Source organism: Procambarus clarkii, chromosome 52, assembly GCF_040958095.1.
Source record: "Procambarus clarkii isolate CNS0578487 chromosome 52, FALCON_Pclarkii_2.0, whole genome shotgun sequence".
Taxonomy (NCBI): Eukaryota; Metazoa; Arthropoda; class Malacostraca; order Decapoda; family Cambaridae; genus Procambarus; species Procambarus clarkii.
In genome coordinates, this window is record NC_091201.1 from 6,730,656 (window position 1) to 6,751,781 (window position 21,126).

General features: G+C 44.0%; 1 protein-coding gene across 1 annotated transcript; it reads right to left on the reverse strand.

The window, feature by feature from the left end:
* Positions 1-3,978: 3,978 nt before the first annotated feature.
* On the reverse strand, positions 3,979-7,167 carry LOC123763750 (uncharacterized). Its single transcript, XM_069304240.1, has one exon. The coding sequence runs from the start codon at positions 7,018-7,020 to the stop codon at positions 3,979-3,981; it is 3,042 nt and encodes a 1,013-aa protein (XP_069160341.1). The 5' UTR covers positions 7,021-7,167.
* Between the last annotated feature and the right edge of the window lie 13,959 nt (positions 7,168-21,126).

Sequence of the window (21,126 nt, forward strand, 5' to 3'; positions counted from 1 at the left end):
TACTCCACCACTTACTCTCACACAACAAGATCTCCAATCTTTCCTGACCACTTACCTTAACCCCGAGGACTAGACCCGCGCGCTCCAATTACCTCCGACACGCGCCATAACTTCCGGGAAATTCCCATAACCCGCGAGGACTAGAGGGACGCGCGCCACCTGTCAGACACCTGTCATAACATTTCTTACAACACTCTTTCTTAACCAGAACACACAGAAAGCTCCCCAAAAACCACGAGGACTGGAGCGACGCGATCCACTTTCCTCCAACACCTGTCATAACATCCCGGAAATTCCCCGGAAAAAACTTGAGGACTACGACCGTGCGCGCGTGGCACCTGTCGGCTGGCACTCACCTGAAGGGGAGTGCCACCTGGCAGGTGCCGCGCGCGCGGTCGTAGTCCTCAACTTCACTACTACTGTTAACTTGATAATACAGTTTTTCTTGATCTAGTCATTTGAGTGGAAAAGTGAAAAATAGTAGTTTGAAGGAGTTAGTTCCTATCCCCCATTGGCTTCATGTCTCCTTATTAACCCATTTCAAATTGGGGATTATAAGGGATTTCCTCAGCCAACTTAATAGTTTTATCGGTACTCCGCTCTGGAACTTTGTCGAATGCTTTCTGAATGTCAAGGAAGATGCAGTCGACCCAATCCACTATCTCTATGCTACATATAATTTGACTTAATTGTAGCTAGCATTACCCATTGTCACGCTATGTTGAAGCGAAGTCAATCTAGGATTACTCATAACCATTCTAGGATTATATGTTCACATTAGAATCATCTGAAGTCACATTAGGATTATTCATAACCACGCAGGGATTACCCATTGACACGCAATGATAATCCATACCCACCTCAGGTCAAATTTGGTTTTGGATTGCTCATAATTACAACAAATTTAATAATAAAAAAGCTAGGACACACAAAATGCAATATTAAAGAATCGTTTTATTCATATTAGAAAACATTCCACTACACACCTGGTGTTCCTTAACATCACATTACACACCTGGTGCTCATTAACATCACACTACACACCTGGGGGCCCACTAACATCACACTACACACCTGGTGTTCATTAACATCACACTACCTACACACCTGGGCCCATTAACATCACAATACACACCTGGTGTTCATTAACATCACACTACACACCTGGTGTACATTAACATCACACTACCTACACACCTGGGTCCATTAACATCACACTACCTACACACCTGGGGCCCATTAACATCACAATACACACCTGGTGTTCATTAACATCACACTACACACCTGGGGGCCCATTAACATCACAATACACACCTGGTGTTCATTAACATCACACTACACACCAGGTGTTCAATAACATTACAATACACACCTGGTGTTCATTAACATCGCACTACACACCTGGGGTCCCTTAACATCACAATACACACCTGGTGTTCAATAACATCACAATACACACCTGGGGCCCATTAACATCACAATACACACCTGGGGCCCATTAACATCACACTACACACCTGGGGCCCATTAACATCACAATACACACCTGGGGCCCATTAACATCACACTACACACCTGGGGCCCATCAACATCACAATACACACCTGGGGCCCATTAACATCACACTACACACCTGGGGCCCATCAACATCACAATACACACCTGGGGCCCATTAACATCACACTACACACCTGGGGCCCATCAACATCACAATACACACCTGGGGCCCATCAACATCACAATACACACCTGGGGCCCATCAACATCACAATACACACCTGGGGCCCATCAACATCACAATACACACCTGGGGCCCATCAACATCACAATACACACCTGGGGCCCATTAACATCACACTGCACACCTGGGGTACATTAACATCACCCCAGAATCTTGTTAGTAAACTGTATGAAATAACAATGAAGAAATATCACCTGTGATCCGAACAGAGTTAATTAACATCACACTAACGCAAGAGAAAGTTAATTAGGACTAAATGTGTAGTTTATATACAGAAGTGAATAATAGAAAAAAATGTCAACAATGAACAAAGAATTCAATAAAATTAATGAAACAATAAAACATAATATCAAATGTTTTCAATTAAATTCTCAACGTTCCAAATTCCATTCCGAAAATGTCAGTGTTCGTTACAAATAAAAAAAAACAATTTGAATTAATTATTTTCATGATTTTGTCAAATGTTTAAATATAGAAAAAGTATTCTATAAAAAGCAAAATGAATGTTTCGTGGCAGAGATATTATCATTTTTAATGTAATAATAATAACATTAACAAGTTAGAGCTTGCCAGCAGCTCCTCAGACCAAGCAAACAATAATTATTGATGAATTTTGCTTCATATAACACTCTGCGGGCTCACCGTAGCCCGTGCTACTTGGAACTTCTTGTTCTAGGTAGCGAATATTTAACAACATTTAATAGCATTGTGTACAAAAAAGGTAATTATTAAGTATTGTATCAATGAATCTCCGGGTTCATATACATTGAGCGCTAAGTTAATTTCTGGAAAATGTCCCTGACCAAAGTATTATTAGTGGTTGATTACTTACTTATTACGGTTAAATAAGAGTAAGTATACTTCTTATTACAAGATCTTCATAACAATATTAATTTAATTCATTGTGTTACGGGACAGGCAACCAGAGTGTATTCATACACGTTAGGCTTGTATGAAGGTTCTCCCCACCCCACAACCCAACCACTTGGGCTGAACGGTAGTGACGGTACTCGCTTCATGCAGGTCGGCGTTCAATCTCCGACCGTCCAAGTGAACAGACGTATTAGATGATAGGAAATGCGCCCGAGCATTTCTGTCCCGCCAGGGATTCGAACCCGGAATTCTCGATTGTGAGTCAAGAACGAACCAGACTCTACCACTGGGACCCTAAACCATCTCATTTGCATCAAGGAGCAACTTCCTTGATATTACAGGAAGTCTGCTTGATAGCCTTTTGCCTGGAGATAAACAAATATTTTTTTAGTTGAGAAAATGAATTAATCATTCTCAGTGGCGCAGTGGTAAAACACTCGCCCAGGGATTTGGTCTGGGTTCATATCCTGGCCGGGGAAGAATTGACTGGGCGCCAGTCTTTAACTGTTCTCCTCTGTTCACTCAGCAGAGAATGGGTACATGGTTGTTAAACGATTTGACGGGTCGTACTCCGGGGAAATTTTGGATGCAGGACCTGCCCGAAACGCCTTACAGTGCTAGTGGCTGTACAAGAACGAAAGAACTCACAACTGTAAGAAAAGTATTTGTAAATTTGAAATAAACCCTCTTGAATTTTAGCGACTTGGATCTGACGATATTAAGTCATTAATTCTTGCACTGTGCCGTGTATTTAAGATCGACATTTAGATGGGTATCTGCAGCCACCCCGAAAATCTCTATTTTCTTTTAAAAGATAAAGAAAATAGTTTAAATATGGATAACTAAAGTAAAGAAATTCATATATTATGTGTCTAACTCTTAAATGTTTATACATATAGAAGGGAATAACAAACACTAAAACTCCTCTAAAAAATTAAGTAAATTATTAAAGTCTATTGTTCTAATAAGTAATATTAGCCAGAGATATTTACTTTCTTAATCATTATAAGAATTTATTATTCTCCCGAGGAACGGGATTTCCGGTAGTACAGTCGGGTTAATTCTCGACGCACAATTGAGAATTGTGGGTTCGAATCTCAGGCGGGACAGAAATAGTTAGGACACATTTCCTATCACCTAATGCAACTGTTCACCTAGCAGTAAACTCGCACCCAGGATGTGTAGATAGTTAGCTTGTTGTGGGGTTTTTATCCGTAATGGGGAGAGGGCGGGATTGGTAAAGCGACCCTGAGGAGGTATTTCGGTAAAATCCTAACATACATTATATATATTACCTGGCTGTCTGTCCCCCTGACACATTGAACTATTTACAGAATCATATTTCTCCACGTCCTCCCGCCCTAATTGTTGACCTTGTCACCCCATTGGTCGTCGGCAAACAGCTCAGCGAATGACGGGAAATTAAAATCATCTTTAAAGAAAGTTTCGTAGCTGTTTGTGGCCTCTGACTGGGAGGTGGCCGGCGCCGCCGCGGGGGCCCCATACTCGTGTGATGGGGCCGGGGGACCTCCATAGCTTTGTGATGGGGCTGGAGGACCTCCATAGCTTTGTGAAGGGGCCGGGGGACCTCCATAGCTTTGTGATGGGGCCGGGGGACCTTCATAGCTTTGTGATGGGGCCGGGGGACCTTCATAGCTTTGTGATGGGGCCGGGGGACCTTCATAGCTTTGTGATGGGGCCGGGGGACCTCCATAGCTTTGTGATGGGGCCGGGGGACCTTCATAGCTTTGTGATGGGGCCGGGGGACCTTCATAGCTTTGTGATGGGGCCGGGGGACCATCATAGCTTTGTGATGGGGCCGGGGGACCTTCATAGCTTTGTGATGGGGCCGGGGGACCTTCATAGCTTTGTGATGGGGCCGGGGGACCTCCATAGCTTTGTGATGGGGCTGGAGGACCTCCATAGCTTTGTGATGGGGCCGGGGGACCTCCATAGCTTTGTGATGGGGCCGGGGGACCTCCATAGCTTTGTGATGGGGCCGGGGGACCTCCATAGCTTTGTGATGGGGCCGGGGGACCTCCATAGCTTTGTGATGGGGCTGGTGCAGCGGGAGCCCCGTAGCTTTGTGATGGGGCTGGGGCTGGTGGACCTCCATAGCTTTGTGATGGGGGTGGGGGACCTCCATAGCTTTGTGATGGGGCTGGGGGACCTCCATAGCTTTGTGATGGGGCTGGGGCTGAGGGACCTCCATAGCCTTGTGATGGGGCTGGGGCTGAGGGAGTCCCGTAGCTTTGTGATGGGGCTGGCGCTGGTGAAGCTCCATAGCTTTGTGATGGGGCAGAAACCGGAGGTAGGGGCGACCCATAGCTCTGTGATGGGGCAGCAGGTGAGGGTGAAGGGCCATACACATCAACAGGAATTGCCTCCTCGGTGGCAAGCGGCAATGGTGGGGATTCTGGCGGAATGTAGCTCTGGTCGACGGGGGCTGGCGGGGAGGAATATGATGGGGCTGGGGCTGGCGGGGAGGAATATGATGGGGCTGGTGCTGGCGGGGAGGAATATGATGGGGCTGGAGCTGGCGGGGAGGAATATGATGGGGCTGGGGCTGGCGGGGAGGAATATGATGGGGCTGGTGCTGGCGGGGAAGAATATGATGGGGCTGGGGCTGGCGGGGAGGAATATGATGGGGCTGGAGCTGGCGGGGAGGAATATGATGGGGCTGGAGCTGGCGGGGAGGAATATGATGGTGCTGGTGCTGGCGGGGAGGAATATGATGGTGCTGGCGGGGAGGAATATGATGGGGCTGGGGCTGGCGGGGAGGAATATGATGGGGCTGGTGCTGGCGGGGAGGAATATGATGGTGCTGGAGCTGGCGGGGAGGAATATGATGGGGCTGGGGCTGGCGGGGAGGAATATGATGGGGCTGGTGCTGGCGGGGAAGAATATGATGGGGCTGGGGCTGGCGGGGAGGAATATGATGGGGCTGGGGCTGGCGGGGAGGAATATGATGGGGCTGGGGCTGGCGGGGAGGAATATGATGGGGCTGGGGCTGGCGGGGAGGAATATGATGGGGCTGGGGCTGGCGGGGAGGAATATGATGGGGCTGGGGCTGGCGGGGAGGAATATGATGGGGCTGGGGCTGGCGGGGAGGAATATGATGGGGCTGGCGGGGAGGAATATGATGGGGCTGGGGCTGGCGGGGAGGAATATGATGGGGCTGGCGGGGAGGAATATGATGGGGCTGGGGCTGGCGGGGAGGAATATGATGGAGCTGGTGCTGGCGGGGAGGAATATGATGGGGCTGGGGCTGGCGGGGAGGAATATGATGGGGCTGGGGCTGGCGGGGAGGAATATGATGGGGCTGGGGCTGGCGGGGAGGAATATGATGGGGCTGGCGGGGAGGAATATGATGGGGCTGGGGCTGGTGGGGAAGAATATGAAGGGGCTGGTGGGGAAGAATATGATGGGGCTGGCGGGGAAGAATATGATGGGGCTGGTGGGGAAGAATATGATGGGGCTGGCGGGGAAGAATATGATGGGGCTGGTGGGGAAGAATATGATGGGGCTGGTGGGGAAGAATATGATGGGGCTGGTGGGGAAGAATATGATGGGGCTGGTGGGGAAGAATATGATGGGGCTGGCGGGGAAGAATATGATGGGGCTGGTGGGGAAGAATATGATGGGGCTGGTGGGGAAGAATATGATGGGGCTGGTGGGGAAGAGAACTCTGAAGGGCCACCAAAGGAACTTGCGAACTCGTCAAAGGAAGGGAAGGGAGGGAACACGGGCTCATAACTGGAACTCTCCTCCGGAGGGCCGTAACCACTGTCAATACTGTTGGACGGAGGCTCGTAGCTGCCGCTGGAGGCCGCGGGGGGTCCGCCATAGCCTCCAGAAGACTCCTCCACGACGCTAGAGGTCTTCGGAGGGCCGTAACCTGAAGAGGGCTCTTCTGCTTGACCATAGCTGGTGCTTGGAGCCTTTGGAGGGGGGCCATAACTTGGACTAGGAGCCTTTGGAGAGCCATAGCTAGAACTAGGAGCCTTTGGAGGGCCATAGCTAGGACTAGGAGCCTTTGGAGGGCCATAGCTAGGACTAGGAGCCTTTGGAGAGCCATAGCTTGGACTAGGAGCCTTTGGAGGGCCATAACTTGGGCTCGGAGCCTTTGGAGGAGGGCCATAACTTGAGCTTGGGGCCTTGGATGGTGGACCATAGCTTGGAGATGGTGCCTTGGGTGGTGGTCCATAGCTTGAAGTTGGGCCCTTTTTAGGCGGACCATACCCGGTAGATGGAGCCTTCGGTGGAGGGCCATAACTGGAGGCCGGAGCCTTGGGAGGCGGGCCATAGCTGGATGTTGGCGCTTTAGGGTGGACCATAGCTGGAGGCCGGAGCCTTAGGGGGCGGGCCATAGCTGGATGTTGGAGCCTTGGGAGGCGGACCATAGCTGGGCCTCGGCTTATGTGGACGTGGCCTTCCCTTCTGAGGTCTCTGAGGTCTGTTCGGAGGGCGATATTGAGGCCTGGGCCTCTGTTGATACCCGGAGGGTCTGGGACGGGTCTGTTCTGACAGCTGGAGACAGGTGAACATCACCACCAGCACCACCAACCATCCCTGGGAACAAAAAATATTTGAAAAAATTATTTACAAACAGCTCTACTCCTACTTCGTAAAATTCAACATACTGAGCCCCTCTCAGTTTGGCTTCCGCTCCCAAAAGAGTACCAACGGTACAATCATTAGTCTGCTTGATATAATCTACTCACCCCTTGACAAAAATGAGATTCCGATTGGACATTTCATTGACCTAAGAAAGGCCTTTGATACTGTTAACCATAATACCTCTTACTTAAACTCACCATTATGAAATCCGAGATTGCCCTGAACTATATCCGATCCTATCTTAGTGACAGACACCATTGTGTAGCCATCAATGCTATAATCTCTCCCACTCTACCATTAACTGTTGGAGTGCCACAGGGCATCATCCTAGGACCTCTCCTATTTCTTATATACATCAATAATCTCCCTAATTTCTCTAACATTCTTAAACCTATATTGTTTAATGATGATACTACCATCATCTACTCAGAACCCAGCCCACACACATTAAATAATGTTGTAAATAATGAATTAAAAGAAAATCCACTTATGGATTGTCATCCAACAAACTCACACTAAACATAAAATAGACCTACTACATCTTATTTGGAAGCAAATCAATAAATGCAATTCAGCTTCAGATAGACAATGTTAACATCTGTCGGAAAACCCGACACCATTTATCAACATTTAATACAATATGCAGATAATATTGCTGCTGTTTTGTAATAACAAATTAACCATAGAAATAGTACTTTAATCACTCATTGAAAATGAGGCACAGTGAAACTTTCCTCGGAAGAAAACGGGGATATCATTGCCATATGTCGCCATTAAATTCACCAACATAATAATGTGAATTATTCTTAATACAGCAGTCTCTGGACTGTAAACATCATAAAAATATTTCCCCTTGAATCAACTTATTTATCAGTACTAAAATAGAGTAAATGTAGGCCTCTTTTTTCGCTTCTTGACGACATCTGGACAAAACGCTTGATGCGTCAGTGGGAGGAGGGCCAGTAGTTGTCGCCATTGTTTAGTAACGTAACTCAATAAGTCTCGCATGGTACAGAACAAGTTCCACAATTATAACCCTACGATACAGTGTTATGGGATTTATAACATTTCGTCATCAACACAAACTTTGCACGACAGACCACTGGAACATTATCTAACACAGTGCACAGTTACAACCACAACAGACCACTGGAACATTATCTAACACAGTGCACAGTTACAACCACAATAGATCACTGGAACATTATCTAACACAGTGCACAGTTACAACCACAATAGATCACTGGAACATTATCTAACACAGTGCACAGTTACAACCACAATAAATCACTGGAACATTATCTAACACAGTGCACAGTTACAACCACAACAGACCACTGGAACATTATCTAACACAGTGCACAGTTACAACCACAATAGATCACTGGAACATTATCTAACACAGTGCACAGTTACAACCACAATAGATCACTGGAACATTATCTAACACAGTGCACAGTTACAACCACAATAGATCACTGGAACATTATCTAACACAGTGCACAGTTACAACCACAATAAATCACTGGAACATTATCTAACACAGTGCACAGTTACAACCACAACAGACCACTGGAACATTATCTAACACAGTGCACAGTTACAACCACAATAGATCACTGGAACATTATCTAACACAGTGCACAGTTACAACCACAATAGATCACTGGAACATTATCTAACACAGTGCACAGTTACAACCACAATAAATCACTGGAACATTATCTAACACAGTGCACAGTTACAACCACAACAGACCACTGGAACATTATCTAACACAGTGCACAGTTACAACCACAACAGACCACTGGAACATTATCTAACACAGTGCACAGTTACAACCACAATAGATCACTGGAACATTATCTAACACAGTGCACAGTTACAACCACAACAGACCACTGGAACATTATCTAACACAGTGCACAGTTACAACCACAATAGATCACTGGAACATTATCTAACACAGTGCACAGTTACAACCACAATAGATCACTGGAACATTATCTAACACAGTGCACAGTTACAACCACAATAGATCACTGGAACATTATCTAACACAGTGCACAGTTACAACCACAATAAATCACTGGAACATTATCTAACACAGTGCACAGTTACAACCACAACAGACCACTGGAACATTATCTAACACAGTGCACAGTTACAACCACAATAGATCACTGGAACATTATCTAACACAGTGCACAGTTACAACCACAATAGATCACTGGAACATTATCTAACACAGTGCACAGTTACAACCACAATAAATCACTGGAACATTATCTAACACAGTGCACAGTTACAACCACAACAGACCACTGGAACATTATCTAACACAGTGCACAGTTACAACCACAACAGACCACTGGAACATTATCTAACACAGTGCACAGTTACAACCACAATAGATCACTGGAACATTATCTAACACAGTGCACAGTTACAACCACAACAGACCACTGGAACATTATCTAACACAGTGCACAGTTACAACCACAATAGATCACTGGAACATTACCTAACACAGTGCACAGTTACAACCACAATAGATCACTGGAACATTACCTAACACAGTGCACAGTTACAAACCCATTAAGATTTCAACTTAGATTCAACAGAGCAGAAGAAGTTGTTAAACACATGGGACAAAATCTTACTGAAGCGACCATACGAGTCATAAATACTCATACTCCGCCCAAGTAAAACAGAAACAAGCAACACTTAGTGGGCCAGCCAGAGGCTTAGGGCCCGCCCAGTGGGCCAGCCAGAGGCTTAGGGCCCGCCCAGTGGGCCAGCCAGAGGCTTAGGGCCCGCGCAGGGATATCCCTGCAACAAAATAACTTCGTCTACAATAAGGGAAGTGTCCATTCCGAAATCCGTTTATTAGCTATTTCATTCTTGGCCAGAAATGTCTTAGGTAGCTAGGGTACGCCGGTTAGGACACGAGACGAGACACAAAACGAGGTGAATATTACTTAAGCCTCACCTAATAAATTATAACTACATTTTCCCTGATATAGCTGTCATATTTAGGTTACTACTATATTATTGTGAGTGCCCTTTGACAGGTGTAATTGAAGGGGAAGAAGAAGAAGAATTGCACCTACCTGGTACCCCAGTAACATATGGTTATACTAGCCTCACTCGCCGCCAGAATTATTTGGTGTGATCATCCGTGTTCATAACTGGTGGACCAAGCCCACTACAATACAGATAAGCTGTTTTTAAATAAAGTTACTAATATGTAGTCAAATATTGTAGTGAATGTTTACTAATCAACAATTTGATTGATAGACTATATATATATATATATATGTGTTTCATTGAATATGACCGCATATTCTGTATTTATTATTTTCTGGTTTAGGGCTTCTATCCCTCTAACTATTTTCTTAGCATCAGGGCTTAATTGAAAATTAAGAAGAAGAATTTTCAATTAAGCCCTGATGCTAAGAAAATAGTTAGAGGGATAGAAGCCCTAAACCAGAAAATAATAAATACAGAATATGCGGTCATATTCAATGAAACATGTTTGAAAGAAAACCTGCTGCCAGTATACACCAATATATATATATATATAAACCATAATCCCCCCAGAATGTGTAGGAAAGCGATTTGTGGTAATTTTAAATCATACAGCTCACTTTAATCATCATACAGTTTGCTATCGAAAAATATAAATTAACGTAAAATGCAAATAACTATATAAATTAATATATACTAAATAAATATATTGCTATTAAATAAATTGAAAATAAATTAAAATAAACTGCTATTCTCTGCCTTGTTCCCGCTTCCCTCCCCCCCCCCCCCTTTTCAACGCAATTTATAATTTAAGGTTATTTACTATTAACTTTTAGTCTAATTGCTTTTTCCCCCCCTTCACCTTGCCCGAAACGCTATGTGTACTAGTGGCTTTAGGAATTGTATGTACTATCTCTATCTTTAAATCCATCATTATGTATATATTTCTATGGATGTACCTTTACCGGAATAAAGAATCTGAATCTGAAATATAAATCCCATAACTCATTTTCCCCACAACATCAGCAATAAAAATGATGGAAAGTTCCTTGGCTTAAACATAGACAAGAGACTCAACTTCAGCACCCACATACAACACATAACCAAGAATGTCTCTAAAACGGTTGGTAACTCTCTGAAATCAGATATTATGTTCCTAACTCTGCTCTCCTCTCACTATACTATGCACTAATCTATCCTTATCTTACATATGGTATCGGTGCATGGGGTTCAACCACTCGCTACTGTAACACTGTAAAAGTGTTTGGTTTAGTTTATGTAAAATATATATAGAATATGAGTCAGAGACAGGAATTGGGAAAGGCGCCAGGTTGTCGGCCTGAGATCTCACACCTCAAAGCGTTAATGACCTCAAGTGACCTGAGGTCAGATCATGCGAATTTCACCTTGCTTCTACTAATATCTTAATTGGAGCCTGGTAGCCTTCAAACATCCCGACGTTTAAGGAGTGGCTTGGTAGAGAGCCGGAGGCTATCTACTTGTGGGCGGAGTTAGTTACTAGGCTCCCCAATATATACTCGGAGAACTATCGATTCGAGAGCATTAAGCAATAGGAGACCAGCCAGCGGAAAAGAGCAGAGGCCAGCCGTCGAGATAGACCGTCACCAGACGGGGGGTGACGCTGCCTGAAAATTGCAGACTCCCCCCCCCCTCTCTATTCAACTTAGACTCAGTCCTCGGTGAGTGAACATTTAGGTGACTTGGTCGTGTTTTACAAGTGTTGTGTGATGATCAGGGGCAGTCAGTTGTAGTGTTCTCAGATTCTTGGAGGATGACTCACTTTGAATATTAATCTTTAACGTTTTAATTGGATTGCTTAAGTTATGATATTTATCATGAAAAATATAATTGTTGAATTTATTATTTAAATGGACTTTATTTTGTTCCCTAGAGATTTTGAGTTGAGGTGAGAAAGCCTCTGTGGTTACTGGTTTCATGGTTTAGAATGAGTACATGATAAAGATGGGACCATACTAATAATGATCTCTTGATAACATCTTTGGTGAATATTGTGATACAGACAAGTTCCATTCCTTGTCTTGTATGTAATGATCATGAATGGATGGTGGCAGCATTTCGTCTTCTACTATCTACTCTTCTACTTCCATCTACTCTTCTACTTCTACCTATCTACACCTCTCCCTCCACCCCTCTCTAAACTCTCACTTTCAACTAATGACCCTCCTCGCTCCTCCCACCTCTCTCACCCCAAACCCTCACTAATTACTTCACTATTCATTTCTTTCCTTTCGTTTTCTCTTATGCGTTTGTGGCAATGATTATGTATTCTAGAGTTCTCTCTAGAGTTTCGGGTAACTGATCAAGTGACGGCGCCTTGTTGTCTTAGCACCTAGGTAGTCGAATACCTAGGTTACAAGGTGTTGAACCAGAGAGGTTGCCTTAGGAACTCTGGGAGTGCTCTAGAATAGTTAGCTAACTGGGGACGGGATAACGGACTAGAGAGAGCTGTTTCCCCCGGCCTCGTTAGTTAACTGGGGGATGGAATAATGGACAAGATAGAGCTATTTCCCTCACCCCCCCCCGTTACAATGTTGGCAGCGGTGTTGAACATTGTTTATGGTAGTGTTCATTTAATATTGTTCAGTCCCACGTGTCTTTTTGCTGCTCAGGCGCTATCAGAGAGATCTTGACAGGTGGTTAATATTCGCGATTTAGCGAGTTTTTTTTCAGGTTAGGAGATAGTGATTCTCTGGTGTTGTGTTTAGTGATTTGGTGAGTTTTGTGAAGTTCAGGGAATGTTCACCAGAACTTGCGTGTGTAGTGATTTATGTTAGTGATAAGATTTGGCGATTTGGGAACTTAGCGGTGTTGGTAGTGGAGCTCACCTGAGTGTGACAGGTGACCTCGCATGTCCCAGGGGAACACCCAGCCACCGCTGGTTGCCAGGTCAGTTAGGGAGTGGCAGGTGTAGTTCTTAAGTAGTATTAAGTGGTGGTTCTGCTCAGATTATTGCGATCGACTGTTTTACTCCATTTGAACGCAATAACCCGAGGTGTACTGGTCTTGTACAGCATGCTAGGGGGAGGCTTAGTATGTCAGTAGACTTCACGTTGGGGACGCTTGACGTTAGATAGTCTGGTCACAGGGGGTGACAACAGTTTTGAGTTGTTGACCGGTGGAGAAGCTAGGGAAACACTCTGGGTCACGTAGGTGGCTGTAGGTTAAGGGTGGGAGTAACGGTTAATTATGTACTTAAGATTAGGAACGGTACAGTTAAGTTTAGGCTAGTGTTTTGTCTATTAGTGTTGATTTTTTTTGTGACAAGTTAAAAGTAGTGATGACCTTATTCTCTCTTCTCTAACTTTACTCTGTTACTGTTTTATGTTCCACCAAGTCAATATCATTCAGAGTTAATTGAATTATTTTAAAAATTTAAGTGTAGTCGTTGCCAGGAGGAGAGCGGTATGATTTGACTGTGTAAACCCTATACAAACTACAGGGTCACACAACATCTTGGGAGCACGGTATTGTTGCCTTCCTGTTCATTCACAGGTGGGAGCCAGAAGAGAGGCGCGACGCATATACAGAAGAGGGAGACGGCTGCTGTGTACCACACTCAGGGGCGTTCCTCACCACCACCACGACCAGCCCACTACCTGGAGGTCATGGCTCCACCACCACCACCACCACCAACCCGGGGACCCCAAGATGCAGCCCTCTCGGTCGGTCAACATTGGTCTACCCAGTGGACCCCAGGACGGACGGACCCCAGTGGACCCCAAGACGGACGGACCCCCAGTGGACCCCAGGTCGTTCTGCAGACGAACCCAGACGACCCAGTAAAGATGGAAGAGGAACAACGACTCCAGTCTGTCCCACCAACATCGGTCAACCCAGGATGGACCCCAGGACGGACGGACCCCAATGGACCCCAGGTCGCTTGTCAAAGACCCATGGGAGGAGGAAGAGAGAAGAAAGAAGAGAGAAAAAAGAAGAGAGAAGAAAGAAGAGAGAAGAAAGAAGAGAGAAGAAAGAAGAGAGAAGAAAGAAGAGAGAAGAAAGAAGAGAGAAGAAAGAAGAGAGAAGAAAGAAGAGAGAAGAAAGAAGAAGATAAGACAAGCTGAGACACGATGCCTAGTGTCCCTTGCTGGTGTCAGCATCATTGCATGGAGCGTAATTGCAAGACAGGATCGTTTGCCTTAACTGGCCGCCCCTCCTGCAAGCATGTTGCTCTGTTGAGTGATTCTTCCTGTGTCATGCGGACTTGATGTGGCTGTCAGAAGTAGATCTCTGAAGGAGGCGTGCTGGAGCAACAGGGAGGAGAAGAGTAGGATGGGATTTCTACTGTTGGCAACTATTGATGAAGGTCTCGAAACTTGTAGTCCCTATAGCTGGGAAGAACCCCAATATACGTCTCTCGTGGTGACTGACGTAGGGCCAATTACAGATCAGCTGGGACAACCGAATTCCACGGTCCTGTGCGCAGTTCAAGTAGTAACGGCTTTCTGGTTGACCAAGGGTTGTTGTGCGTTAACGATGGAGAAGCGACGGAGGCAGTTGTGTTGAAGAAATGTGGTACAGGATTATCTACAAGACCAAGCAGTGACGTCGCCCAGCCAGAGACAATGGACGTCTGTCTATATATTTCATTTTTAGAGTAGGATGATGTATATTTGTTTAGCTAGGATGTATTCATTTCGTTAATAAAGTTGTTGCACACAGCTAGCTTGCTTTAGCAGTGTTGCAAAAACTTTATTTCGGGGAGAAGGGGAGATGTAACACTGTAAAAGTGTTTGGTTTAGTTTATGTAAAATATATATAGAATATGAGTCAGAGACAGGAATTGGGAAAGGCGCCAGGTTGTCTGCCCGAGATCTCACACCTCAAAGCGTTAATGACCTCAAGTGACCTGAGGTCAGATCATGCGAATTTCACCTTGCTTCTACTAATCTCTTAATTGGAGCCTGGTAGCTTTCAAACATGCCGACGTTTAAGGAGTGGCTTGGTAGAGAGCCGGAGGCTATCTACTTGTGGGCGGAGTTAGTTACTAGGCTCCCCAATATATACTCGGAGAACTATCGATTCGAGAGCATTAAGCAATAGGAGACCAGCCAGCGGAAAAGAGCAGAGGCCAGCCGTCGAGATAGGCCGTCACCAGACGGGGGGTGACGCTGCCTGAAAATTGCAGACTCCCCCCCCCCCCTCTCTATTCAACTTAGACTCAGTCCTCGGTGAGTGAACATTTAGGTGACTTGGTCGTGTTTTACAAGTGTTGTGTGATCAGGGGCAGTCAGTTGTAGTGTTCTCAGATTCTTGGAGGATGACTCACTTTGAATATTAATCTTTAACGTTTTAATTGGATTGCTTAAGTTATGATATTTATCATGAAAAATATAATTGTTGAATTTATTATTTAAATGGACTTTATTTTGTTCCCTAGAGATTTTGAGTTGAGGTGAGAAAGCCTCTGTGGTTACTGGTTTCATGGTTTAGAATGAGTACATGATAAAGATGGGACCATACTAATAATGATCTCTTGATAACATCTTTGGTGAATATTGTGATACAGACAAGTTCCATTCCTTGTCTTGTATGTAATGATCATGAATGGATGGTGGCAGCATTTCGTCTTCTACTATCTACTCTTCTACTTCTATCTACTCTTCTACTTCTACCTATCTACACCTCTCCCTCCACCCCTCTCTAAACTCTCACTTTCAACTAATGACCCTCCTCGCTCCTCCCACCTCTCTCACCCCAAACCCTCACTAATTACTTCACTATTCATTTCTTTCCTTTCGTTTTCTCTTATGCGTTTGTGGCAATGATTATGTATTCTAGAGTTCTCTCTAGAGTTTCGGGTAACTGATCAAGTGACGGCGCCTTGTTGTCTTAGCACCTAGGTAGTCGAATACCTAGGTTACAAGGTGTTGAACCAGAGAGGTTGCCTTAGGAACTCTGGGAGTGCTCTAGAATAGTTAGCTAACTGGGGACGGGATAACGGACTAGAAAGAGCTGTTTCCCCCGGCCTCGTTAGTTAACTGGGGGGTGGAATAATGGACAAGATAGAGCTATTTCCCTCACCCCCCGTTACACTACAAACTAACTCAATCCCATCATCACTCAGCAAAAACCTGCTCTCAGAACAATAACAAACTCTGCTTTCAGAAAACACTCAGCCTCCTCTTGTTTAAATTCCTAAACATGCTAAACATAAACTGACTCCACACATTCTCTTGTGCCATTTAAATATACAAAACCCTGTTTTTAAATGCAAACGCTCTTCTGAAACTCTTCCTGGATAGATGTAATATAACCCATAATCACTACACCAGAAATAAATATCTCTTTAATATCCCCAGAGTCAAACTTAATTTGTGTAAACACTTTATACAAGTAAAGGGACCAAGTCTGTGGAATCCTCACTCCCTAATGAATTGAAAAGCTGACCAACTTTTGCTTTTCAAAAATAATACCAAAAAAATACCTAATTTCATTTTCATAGTTTCCTACCTAGTGCTTTAACTCGCACTGTATCTAGTGCTACCTACTCCCCCAATATGTGTACCTAAGCTATACAACGTTACCATTGTAATCATTGCTATCACCTTATATCATGGTTATGTTGAAAACAAATGTTATTGCATTATTCTTTGAAATAATCCTCAATTTATGCTACCATGTACTCGTTTATAATCCCTCAAATTTTACTTTAATGTACCTACTAATACAGGCGATGAGTCACAATAACGTGGCTAAAGTATGTTGACCAGACCACACAATAGAAGGTGAAGGGACGACGACGTTTCGGTCCGTCTTGGACCATTCTCAAGTCGATTGAGAACGGTCCAGGACGGATCAAAACGTCGTCGTCCCTTCACCTTCTAGTGTGTGGTCTGGTCAAAATGTACCTACTAATCTTTGTCAAATTTATCTTACAATGGACTTGTTAACATTTTTAAGATTTTGCTAGAAAATTATCTACTTAAAATTATTCATTTGATTAAGGAACTGCCCCAAACGCTATGCGTGTTAGTGCTGTTGTTGTTGTTGTTTAAGATTCGCTACTTGGAACTAAAAGTTCCAAGTAGCACGGGCTATGGTAGAGCCCGTAGTGGACTACGTGTGTTAGTGGTTTTGCAAGAATATAATAATATGAATGCCATATACTATCTCAAATGCTATGTACTATCTCCTAAACCCAATGTACCTTCTTATATTTATATAAATAAATAAATATTTATTTACTTATTTATTAAACAAATTATTAAATAAATAAATTAATTTAATAGCTATCACCTATCGCTACTTATTTTATTATTTTTAATGTTTAATAAGGCTTAATAATTTATATTTATAGTATAGTCGACAGTGTTGTTGACAGCAGAATGATCTCTTTACTCAAATTTGAATGACAATAGCGCTTTTTCCAATCCTAAGTAATACTATACAATGGCCTATGCCCTAACAAATTAAAGAGAATGTGTCGTACACAACGAAATATAGAAAACGAATAATCTTGGTCCTGACATGGGAAGGGTCAACTACAACTTTCAGGATATTTATTTTATTATTTTCTACCACAAATGTGGCCACACATTTACAGTGCTAACCAACATATATGCATTTTCTTCTGTCCTCCATGGACAGGGGTTGGAGATCTATTAAACATATAATTCAGTGATTTATTGAACAATCAACCACAAACAGTGATAGTAGTGCTGACCAGACCACACATTAGAAAGTGAAGGGACGACGACGTTTCGGTCTGTCCTGGACTATTCTCAAGTCGATTGTAGTGCTTTTAAAATGCTAATCTAACTTATATACGTAATTACATAAATACACATATTTACATCTGTCCTACATTAACAGTGTTCGAGGTGTCCTCTTACATAATATCATTAATGTGCGTTTACAAAGGTGAAATGCATTTCTGACCAGCTTATACGTGTCCCGTATACACATACGTACATATATATATATATATATATATATATATATATATATATATATATATATATATATATATATATATATATATATATATATATATATATATATAAAACTGACAACTCCACACCCCAGAAGGATTCGAACTCAGACAGCCAGGAGCGATATGCACCTTGGCGTACCTGGTACCTTAACCACTTGACCAAACTGACTATACAAAAATCTTGGTAGTCGTGAGACTATTTATCCAAGACCCGACAGCGCTCGTTGGTCAACTTGGTCATAGATATTTCATCGAATCACCTCACTTGGTGGGGCCGGTTCTAGATCCTCCCCAAGATCGGACGCCCACCCAGGCTCCTCATTTGTTGTTGTTTAAGATTCGCTACCGGGAACAAAAAGTTTCAAGTAGCACGGGCTTCTCCTCAGCACCACCAGATCCTTACATGAGAACATGAAGGACATCGTGGTCTTTGAAGGTTCAACATCAGATGCCTCCGACATCAGTAGCAGAGTAAAGGAGGGCTGCGTCCTAGTTTTACTCCAGCTCCAACCATATTTAGGATTTTCTTAGCAGTTTTGCTGCAGCACGCCTTCGGATCTGCTTCACAAGGCATCTGCCTCCAAACCAGGTCGAACAGAAAGCTCTTCAACCTAACCAGGCTGAGAACCAAGACAAAGGTTCAGCTGAGGTGTCTGTCTGACCTCCTTTTTGGCGACAACGCTGCAGTCACCGCCAACTCATTTAGAAACCTCCAACGGCTCATGACCCGCTTCAGTGAGTCCTGTCAGGCTTTCGGACTCACCATCAGCCTAAAGAAAACACAGTTCATGGAACAAGCAGTGGACTCCCCACCTGACATCGGCATCTCTGATTACAAACTGGAAGTCATCCACGACTTCATGTACCTGGACTCCAAAATCTTTGACTCCCTCTCTCTTGACACGGAGCTCAACAATTGCATCGGTAAGGCATCTACTACCATGTCCAGACTGACAAAGAGAGTGTGACCCAACAATAAGCTGACCGAGTACACAGAGCCTGTGTCCTGAACACTCTCTTATATGGCAGTGAGTTATGGACACTCCGCGCCCGTCAGGAAAGGCAGCTAAACGCCTACCACATGCGCTGCCTCCGAAACATCTTGGACATCACCTGGCAGGACAAGGTGACAAACAACAACGTCTTGGGGAGAGCTCGAATCACCAGCATGTACACAATGCTGAAGCAGACACGACTGCGCTGGCTCGTGCACGTTGTGCGAATGGGTGATAGCAGGATGCCCAAGGATTTGCTGTACGGAGAGCTGACGCAGGGAAAACGTCCACAGGTCAACCACAGCGACTGAACGAAGACATGTGCAAGAGGGACCTGAAAGCCATGGACATCGATCTTGCCACGTGGGAAACAATGGCCGCAGACCGATCAGCCTGGTGGCAGTCTATTCAAAAAGGTCTGTCCAAGTTCGCGGAGTCACTTGCCAAGCAATCGGAGGCAAAGAGATGGAGAAGGAAAGCTTGTAGCTATAAAAACAGACCAGAATCAGACTTCGCTTGTGCTCAGTATGGGATGGATTGCCAATCTGAGATTGTCCTCGTCAGTCACACCAGACGCTGCACCACGACTGACAACCAGGTAAAAACAGTTTTTTTTTTTAAACAGCGCCATCTGTTGCACGTAAGAGCAACACAAGCTATACAAAATATGTTATGATTACTTTTCAATGTTTCCGATTGCATTGATAAATTTTATTTTCATAGATTTCTATTTATTTTCATTTTGATTTCATTATTTTGTGTGACATTGCGTTGGAATTGAGCTGTGTTGTTTACCATACCGTTCATTTCCTGAGTACAGTTTATTTTTTTTATTTTTTCATTGTTTTCCATTTGGCTCTTTTTAACAGTTTTTCTTATATTTCATGGGTGGGAACATCAGATCATTTGATGTTCCCAATTTTCTGATGGGAACATCAGCTCATTTGGGAATGCATCAGATGAGGTAGTGGGGAATTGTGGGGAGGACGAGGGGACTGGGGAGTTGGGGAGGATGGGGACGAGGGGGCAGGGGAATGGTGAATAATGGGAAGGACAAGGAGACAGGGTTGTGGGGGATGGTGGAGAAGACGAGGGGACGGGGGAGGTGGAGTTCGAGATGGTGGGGAGGACGAGGGGACGGTGAAGTGGGGGGATAATGGGGAGGACAAAGGGATGGGGGAGAGTGCGGGGAATGGGGGGAGGACGAGGGGAAGGAGAAGTGAGGAATGGTTGGGAGGACGAAGGGTCGAGGGAGGGGGTAATGGGTGAAAGGATTGAGAGACAGGGGAAGGTTGCTGTGGCCGGGTACAGCTAATTTAAGGGGGCATATCAACTAAAAATTACAAGTGGTCAATTTGCTTATACATTTATATATGAAATGGTTATAGAAAGGGCTGTAGCTGGTCCAAGTTTCACCATCACACCCTAAACAGAAAAGGAGAAAAAAAATACACAACGAATTATGCAACGAATTTTCAAATAGTTTCAGGGAACACATGTGTCAACTAAAATCATTTCTATAACACTCAGATATTAGATTTAGCACATAATAAAGGAGTCTAGTGATCAGTTTTATGAAAAAAGTGTTTAGTGCAATAATATAATTATTCAAAGTTACCCTTCTAAAAAATATGCAATATATGATATTTATAATTTTTTATAAAATCAACAAATAGACTTTGGACTAAAATGTCTACTAGAGTCTGTAGAAGCACAAACGCTACATATAAGGTGAAATTTGCATGTAAATTGATTAATAAATGAAAGCTCTGAAGTACTTTGAAGGTGTAAATTACTTTCCAGAGTAAAATATCCAAGTTCGGCCACCTGTAGCTGAGCTTGACTTCGACAGATTTCGTTCATAATTGGCACCCTTGCAGATAGGC

Excerpts from the sequence above, each read along its gene's own strand:
- LOC123763750 (XM_069304240.1), bottom strand. The coding sequence starts at position 7,020 with ATGGTCCGCCTCCCAAGGCTCCAACATCCAGCTATGGCCCGCCCCCTA.